This window comes from Eptesicus fuscus, unplaced genomic scaffold (assembly GCF_027574615.1).
Source record: "Eptesicus fuscus isolate TK198812 unplaced genomic scaffold, DD_ASM_mEF_20220401 scaffold_72, whole genome shotgun sequence".
In the NCBI taxonomy this organism is placed as follows: Eukaryota; Metazoa; Chordata; class Mammalia; order Chiroptera; family Vespertilionidae; genus Eptesicus; species Eptesicus fuscus.
In genome coordinates, this window is record NW_026557636.1 from 129,965 (window position 1) to 138,997 (window position 9,033).

A 9,033-nucleotide genomic window follows, 5' to 3' on the forward strand; every position below is an offset into this window, starting at 1 on the left:
TATAAGATGTCTTGTGTAAATCTCATGGTAACCACAAAGCAAAAACCTGCAGCAGATTCACAAAAGAGAAAAAGCAGGAATCAAAGCACACTATGGGAAATCTTTGATTCGCAAAGGAAGGCAGCAAGAGAGGAACAGTGGAACTACAGAATAGCCACAAAGCAACTGGATAGTGTTAGGAAGTCGTTACCTGCCAATAATTACTTTGTAAGTGGACTGAATTCTCCAATCAAAAGGCATAGGATGACTTGGGGTGGCGAGCACACAATGCAGTGTACGGATGAGGTGGTGTAGAATGTGCACCTGAAAGCTGTGTAACGTTGTGAACCAGGGGCACCTCAATAAATTCAATTAAAAAGAGAGTAGAGAATGGCTTGACGGATTAGAATAAGACCTAGCTCTATGCTGCCTAAAAGAGACTCCATTCATTCATTTTCTTACATTTTCTTAATCCTTACTTGAGGGTATTCCCATTGGTCTTAGAAAGAGGGGAATGGAAAGAGAAACAGACAGACAGACAGACAGACAGACAGAGAAACATCAATGTGAGAGAGGACATTGATTGGTTGCCTCCCATACATAGCCAAACCAGAAATCAAACCCACAACCTAGGTATATGTCTTGACTGGGAATAAAATCAATAAACTTCTGGTATAAGGGATGGGGCTCAACCAACTGAGCCACAGAGGCCAGGGCTCAATTCATCCTTAAAGACACTTAAAGGCTCAGTGTGAAGAGATGGAAATGTTGAACTGGAACCAAACATTAGACCAATGGATATAACAAGCATTTAGAGAGTAGTCATACATTTTTTATCACCACCTCAAAGAGATAGCTGCACTCCCATGTTCATTGCAGCCTTATTCACAATAGCCAAGATGTGTAAATTAAGTGTCCACCAATAAATGAACAAATAAGAGGATGTTTGTTTGTATGTGCGTGTATTAAGTATGTGAATGTATGAGTATATGTGTGTTTATATAGTAAATGTGTGTACACACACACATATATGCTAGGTAAACACACACACATACACACACACACACACACAATGGAATTTTGCCAGGGAAAGAGAAAGAAGGAAATCCTACTGGTAGGGGCAGAAATAAAATAGTAGAGACTAGCTATATTTATAACAAATTTTAATCATGCTCTGTTAACCGTGATTGTTTTGTTCTGATTAAAGAAAACATAGTCTCATCTGTATGGAAGTTCCTCCCAGCCCCCTTGGACTTGGGTGTTAACCTGGAAATGTGGTCCATCCTCCTAACCACCTATCATCCTGAAAAGATTAACCACCTTGGTGATGAAACAATGGAGTCCCAGACTTCATTGGTATAATCTGTAACCATTATACCCATTTTTATTGCATTTGCATCATACCCATTCTTATTTATTTTGCCTACTTCCCCATGTAATCTTTGTCTTTCTACCCCATAGAAGCAGCTGGCATATTGGTGTTGGGGTACAGAATAGGTTTTCTTGGATGACCAACTGATCTCTCATATTGCCAGCATTATTTAAATAAATGTCATATATGTTCATATATGATTAAACCCTGTCTGATGTGCAGCATGGTGATTATAGTTAACAACACTGTATTATATACTTAAAAGTTGCTAATGGAGTAGATCTACATGTCCTCACCACGAAGAAAGAATTGCTAACTATGTGATGTAATGGAAATGTGAACAAAGAATCCTGTGGTAATCATTTAGCAACATAAAATGTATCGAATAAACACACTGTATCCCTTCAAAATATATAATGTTAATGTCAATTATAGCTCAATAAAACTGGGAAAAAATTGGAGAAAAATACCTGCATGTCATTATATACATAGTTAGAAAATGGCAACAATCCAATTAGTTATGGTTTTCTTTGAAAATGAAATTGTTTGGTAACTTTTGCATCTAATCCTATGTAATAAAGAAGCAACATGCAAATTGACTGTCAATCCAACACACAAGATGGCAACCCCCATGTGGTCAAAGATGGCTGCCCCCATGTGGACACAAGATTGCCAGCAGGGGAGGGCAGTTAGGGGTTACCAAGCCAGCAAGGGAGGGCAGTTGGGGGCGACCAGGCCTGCAGAGGAGGGCAGTTAGGGGTCACCAGGCTGGCAGGGGAGGGCAAGTTAGGGGCAATCAGGGTGGCAGGGGAGTGGTTAGGGGGTGATCAGGCTGGCAGGCAGAAAGTGGTTAGGGGCAATCAGGCAGGCAGGCAGCTGAGCAGTTGGCAGCCAGCACTCCTGGATTGTGAGAAGGATGTCCAACTGCCCATTTAGGCCCAATCCTTTAAGGAGTCCAAGATTGGAGAGGGTGCAGGCTGGGCTGAGGGACACACACACCCCTGTGCACTAATTCCATGCCCCGGGCCACTAGTCTCCACTAATAAAAGATAAACATTGCAAATTGGCCATCACTCCACTACACCTACCAGCCAGTCAGGAGCGAGTATGCAAATTAGCCCAACAAAGATGGCAGTGGCAATGGAGCTGGAGCCAGCAGGAGGCTTGGGTTGCCCCTGGTGATGGAGGAAGCCAAGCTTCCCGCCCTCCCTGGCCAGGCCCTTGCCTCCGCTGAAGGCTACAAAGTTTCAATTATAGAAGATAAATAAATCCCAGATACCTGTTTCCAACTGGCCCTGGCCTCCACTCAAGGAGGCGCTAAAAAAAAAAAAAAAAAAGGAAAGGAAAAAGGACGGTCTGGGAATCTGGATCACCAGAGGGCGTGGCCAACCTGAAAATGGCCCTAGGGCCCTCACCCAGGCTGGCTAGGCACCCCAGGAGGACCTCCACACTAAAGGGGGTGTGGCCAGCCTGGAAACAGCCCTCAGCCCCTCACCCAGGCTGGCCGTCCTTCCCCCAGTGGGGACCCTCACCCCATGGAGCCGTGGCCAGCCTACAAACCACCACAGACCCCCTCACCCAGGCCACCCCACGCCTAAAGGGAACCCCTACCCTGATCCGGGACACCCTTCAGGGCAAACTAGCAAGCCCCCATCCATGCACCAGGCCTGTATCTAGACTAATAAAAGGGTAATATGCTAATTAGACTGGGAGACCTTCCAGGAGACCTTCCAGATGTTCTTCTGGACAAAGCCATGGTGGCAGGGCCGAGGTAGAGGCGGTTAGAGGCCAAGAGGGGAGCGCAGTTGTGGGTGATCAGGCCAGGATGGGACGGCAGTTGTGGTTGATCAGGCTGGTGGGGGTCGGGCCGTTGGGGGTAAGCAGACCAGCAGGGGTGCCAGTTGGGGGTGAGCAGGCCGTCAGTGGGGGTAGGTTGCAGGTGATCAGGACAGCAGGGGGGTCAGTTTGGAGTGATTAGTCCAGCAGAGGGGCAGTTGGGGGTGAGCAGGCCAGTGGAGAAGAAAGGTGGGGGCAAGCAGGCCAGCAGGGGCAGTTGGGGGTGAGCATATTGGTGGGAGGCATTTGGGGGCAAGCAGGCTGGCAGTGGGGGGGGGGCAGTTGGGGGCGAGCAGGCTGGCAGGCAGAGTGTTTAGGGGCAATCATGCAGGCAGGCAGGCAGGTGAGCGGTTAGGAGCCAGCAGTCCCGGATTGCGAGAGGGATGTCCGACTGCTGATTTAGGCCCGATCCCTGTAAACCGGCAGTAAGACATCTTTTGAGGAGTCCCAGATTGGAGAGAGTGCATGCCAGGCTGAAGGACACCCCCCACCACCACCACCACCCGTGCATGAATTTCGTGCACTGTGCCTCTAGTCTTAATATAAAAAGCTAAAATTTACCAACAGAAAATTATACTTACTTTTTTATGGAATAAATGCATGCATAAGAATATCGTGATTATATACCTCCACAAATGTACAAAAAAAGCCTGGCTGGGTGGCTCAGTTGATTGGAGCATCACCTTATACACCAAATGGTTGCCAGTTTGACTCCCCATCAAGGCATCTACCTGGGTTTCAGGTTCAGTTCCTGGATGGGAAGCATACTGGGAGGCAACCCATGGATGTTTCTCCCTCACAATGATGTTTGTCTCTCTCTCAAATCATTAAGAATATATCCTTGAGTGAGGATTACAATAAAATTGTAACCTATATATAGTTAGACAAATTACACTTCTTGTTAAAACTAAAAATTTAAACACTAAACATCAGTGGTTGAGCATCAACCCATGAACCAAGAGGTCACCAGATCAATTCCCAGTCAGGGCATATGCATGGTTGCTGGCTGGATCCTTAGTAATGGGCATGCATGAGGCAGCTGATTGATGATTCTCTCTCATCACTGATGTTTCTATCTCTCTTTCCCTTTCCCTTCCTCTCTTTCTGAAATTAATAAAAACATATTAAAAAGGATCTTCTTGAGAGCAATTATTAAACCATTCCTCTTGACCCAAACTTCAAAAATAAGTCTCTAATTATTGAATATAAAACAGTTTTCATTTTGAACATAGCTGATGGAACAGCACCTATGTAGGTTTTGGGTTCAATCCCCAGTTGGGAGGCCTGTGGAAGGCATGGACTTTGAGGGAAACAGACAATTGGAAGGAACTAACCAGGGGAACAGTACAATCTGACTTATCTTTTAATAGGCTCACTGTGATAGGATTGAACAAAGACTAGAATTGATGGAAGTAAATTAAGAAGAAAGGGGAAGGAGAGAGGCAGGTAGGGGGGAGGGAAGAAGAAGGGAGGGAGGGAGGAAGGAAGGAAGGAAGGGAGGTAGGGAGGGAGGGAGGGAGGGAAGGAGGGAGAGAGGGAGAGAGAGGGAGGGAGAAAGGGAAGAAGGGAGGAAGGAGAAAATCAATTAGTTGATTATTAAGCTAATCTAGATAGCAGATGGTAGTGACCTGGCCTGGAAGATGTGATTGGATTCTGGATATACTGGTACAGTAAACACTCAATTTTTGTGGACCTTGAATTAACAGACTTCGAATTTAATAGATAAAACTTCTGGTCTATATGTCATATGTGAAAATTAACAAATGTAACCATTAAATTAAAAATGCTTATAATTAAATTAACAGGTTATTTTTTGTGATCAATTCACAGTTATTTTTTTAAATTTTATTGTTTGAGGTATTACAAATAGTAGTACATATGTCTCTTTTTTCCCCCACTGACTTCCCCCCTTGTCCCCTACCCCCCAGCACTTCACAGTTATTTTTAACAAATTTATCAAATAGGCCACATGTTGTAAAACTACTGTAGTAATCTCACCACTTATTGACAACTATAGTCTGCATATTTAAATCTAAGGGTCACCGCTCCTAAACAATGTTCAGCAAATGATCAGGACGTGATCACACCACATGGCGTGTGGGTAGTTGGTTTGGTTGGTGAGTAGAGTGACTTTCTGCAGAAGTTTTAACCTGTGCCACCAATGTTCACATGTGCACTGAGCCGTGCCCCAGCTGTGGGCATTTGATTATTTTTGGTGAATGGAGAATGCACACATTACTAGACCTATTCAGTATAAAGTTAAAATTATGTATGTAATTTAAAACACATAATTCCAACCCTAACCTTAAAATATAATTAGGGCAATCAAATAAATATCTGTAAAAAGTTTTTAGAGGAAGTAGTGGTTGTATTGCAGAATGAAGGTAATGATGAACATACAAGAGGACTGCGTGTCTTACAAAATTTACTGTTTTAAAGAATTCCTGTTTAAAATCAGCAATTTTTAAATTTTGCTGCAGTATGAAAAGAAGTGAAAGTGAAAACATTGGAAAATGGTTGGAAGAATTTACTTGACAAGGAAGGCAGACTTGCATTTAGAAGGGCTGGAGGTTACTGATTACTGTGGGACAACATAGAATATTGGTGGAGAAGAAGTAGCTGAGGAAGATGTTTTACAATGGTTAGAAGATGAAGGTGACCCTGGGTACCACACTATGACTGAAAGTGAAGTATCAGATGAGGTGATGACCTGGGAAGATGAGGATGGGAGTGAAAATGAGGAGGAAGAAGAAACAACACACCTCAATCACAAAGTTATCAGTGCTTGGATCCTATCTCCACAATCTAATAACATTTATTGACAATTCGTCAGATAATGAAATTCAGCTTCATTAAACCCATTTTCAAAGTATCAGGGAGTTAATTATAAAAAAACAGCAGACTTCAATCGTTCAAGCTAAACATGATAGTTTTTTCAAAGCAGGATTACCTAAAGCAAGCCCCTCAAAATCAAACATTAAAGTGACACCTCAACTATAGTGTCTGAATATATGATCATTCAAAAATGATTAAATAGGAAAAATTTTTTCTGCTTTTATAAAATTTAAAATTTGCTTTGTTTGTAGAACCTTGTTCATTTGTTTAATTAAGTATAATTAAAATGTATTTTCTGCAAAATAGTTATTTCCATACTTATTACAGCCTCAAAACTACAGTGAATATCCTATCTAATAAAAGAGTAATATGCAAATTAACCATCACTCTGCTACACCCACAAGCCACACCCACAAGCCAATCAGGAGCAAATATGCAAATAAACCCAACCAAGATGGCTACGGCCACAGAGAGCAGGAGGGAGGCTTGGGTTTTCCCGGCGATGGAGGAAGCCAAGCTTCCCACACACCCTGGCTGGCCCAGGCCTCCACTTAAGTCTATAAAGTTTCAATTATAGAAGATAAATAAATCCCAATAGAAATGACTGCCGACATGGAGCAAGCAGAAGGCTTAGCTCCGTTCCAGGCTACAAAGTTTCAATTGTAGAAGATAAATAAACCCCAGATACCAGGGCCTCCGCTTGGCTCGCTGGTGGGTGTGGCTGGCCTGTAAACCACCACAGTCCCCTCGCCCAGGCCACCCCACGCCACAAGGGAACCCCCACCCTGATCCGGGACATCCTCAGGGCAAACCAGCCCATGCACCAGGCCTCTATCCTATCTAATAAAAGAGTAATATGCAAATTGACCATCATTCCAACACACACGATGGCTCCCCCATGTGGTCAAAGATCCTGCCCCCATGTGGGCACAAGATGGCCACCACAAGATGGCCAGCAGGGGAGGGCAGTTGGGAGGAACCACCCCCGCAAGCGAGGGCAGTTGGGGGTGATCTGGCCAGCAGGGGAGGGCAGTTGGGGGTGATCAGGCCAGCAGGGGGGTAATTGAGGGTGAGAAAGCCAGAAAGGGGGGCCAATATGGGGCAAGCAGGCTAGCAGGTAGAGTGGTTACGGGTGATCAGGCAGGCAAGCGGTTAGGAGCCAGTGTTCTCGGATTGTGAGAGGGATGTCCCAGATTGCAGAGGGTGCAGGCCAGGCTGAGCGATTCTGTCCCCCCCCCCCTACACGAATTTCGTGCACCGGGCCACTAGTAATAATATATAATTGATGTCCTTAGAATGTGTATGTGTGTGTATATCCAAGTCATGCTTTCCTGTAGGATCTAGTTCTCGAAGTGAATCTATTGGGATAAAGGAATGATATACTTGAAGTTTCAAAACCAGCTCAATTACCCTTTGAAAAAAAGGTGCCAATTTCATGTACCAGTCGTGCAGGGGAGTGCCTTTTCCTCCCATGTGCCAATTCTGGTTGTTATTTTTAAGATAAAATATTTATCATTTTAAATTCAAAAAATGGTATCTCATTGTTTGTTGATTTACCTTTTTTCTCTGATGACCAGGCAAGGATCAATCTCCCCAGTAAAAATATAAAATGTGTTAATCATGAATATTTTTCTCAAATTGGAGTTTGTTTTTATAGGAAAAGCATTATTACCTACTATTAAATACTGCTGTAGACTTACCTCTCCGGATCTTTACTCTCCGTAACAGGACACTGCTGCTGATCAGTTTGTTCACCTTTGCTTTGAGGACTCCATGCATCACTGTTATCAGCAAGACCATTAGACAAGTTTCCTGACACTTTCCTTTTATTGCTTTTTTGTTTCATTTCTTCTTCTTTGACCTTTGATGAAAGTTTGATATTAAGGATATTGTTATGACCTTACTCATTAAAAAGACTGTTTATGTTTTCATTAATTTTATCATTTGACTCTTAGTTCAATTTCCATTACTTTAATCAATAAAAATATTTTGTGTTTTTATCATTATAGGTCATTGAAGCTGTAAATTCTGCTTTATTTCTGTTTCAGTAAAGAAGCAGAATTTTCCAAGATTTTCAAAGGGCTGTCTTAAGTTTGTGCTCTTATTCACATCACATCCACTCTTTGCTACCTAGCATTCCCACACCCCCACCCCATTAATCTAGCAGAGACAGAGAAGTAAAAGGACAGAGATGCAAAGTGTGTCCTATTCTGTCTTTCCCATCTAGGTCTTGCATTACAGCCAGAGTTGGGGGACATTGTGACATTGTGCCTCAGAAACAAATAGAAAGCTTTCCTGTGTCTGCACGAAGCTATTCCTTCCCCCATTGCCATTTACAATTCTTTTTTCTTTAGATCTTTGAGGGTATAAAAAAAAGTGGTGGTATTCATAAAACATATTAACAAAAGTTTACCACAACACTGGAGCAGAGTGAAACCAATGAATCGTTGGTTATTGTGCAATTCTGGAAAAATGAGTAATACTCCCCTGTCACATACAATCACTATAAAATCTTATAGTTAAAGGATATAGAAGTATTTCTTTACTTACTTTAGCCAATATTTACGGATAACGGAAATAAAACCAAGATTTAATGATCTGTCCATGCATTACCTAGTATTTTATGGCAGCAAAAGAAAGGCTATATACACTAATAAAAGAGAAACATGCAAATTGACCATACCTCTGCTACACCCACTAGCCAATCACAAGTGAGTATGCAAATTAACACAACAAAATTGGCAGCAGCCACAGAGCTGGAGCAAACAGGAGGCTTGAGTTGCCCCTCGAGATGGAGGAAGCCAAGCTTCCTGCCTGCCGGGGCCGGCCCTGGCCTCCATTCAAGGCTACAAAGTTTCAATTATAGAAGATAAATAAATCCCAGATACTTGCTTCTAGCCGGCCCTGGCCTCCACTCAAGGAGATGCTGGAAAAAAAAAAGTAAAGAAAAAAAAGAGAGGCTGGGAGCCTGGATTGCCAGGGGGCATGGCCAGCCTGAAAACAGCCCTCAG

At 43.1% G+C, this 9,033-nt stretch overlaps 1 protein-coding gene across 1 annotated transcript in view; it reads right to left on the reverse strand.

Moving 5' to 3' along the window:
- Positions 1 to 7,879, reverse strand: part of LOC129148511 (ankyrin repeat domain-containing protein 26-like) — a 33,824-nt gene extending 25,945 nt beyond the window's left edge. The window contains exon 1 of the mRNA XM_054713502.1: positions 7,723 to 7,879. Within this exon, the coding sequence (XP_054569477.1) occupies positions 7,723 to 7,868 (146 nt within the window). The 5' untranslated portion in view covers positions 7,869 to 7,879. The remainder of the gene's footprint in view (positions 1 to 7,722) is intronic.
- Positions 7,880 to 9,033: the final 1,154 nt, after the last annotated feature.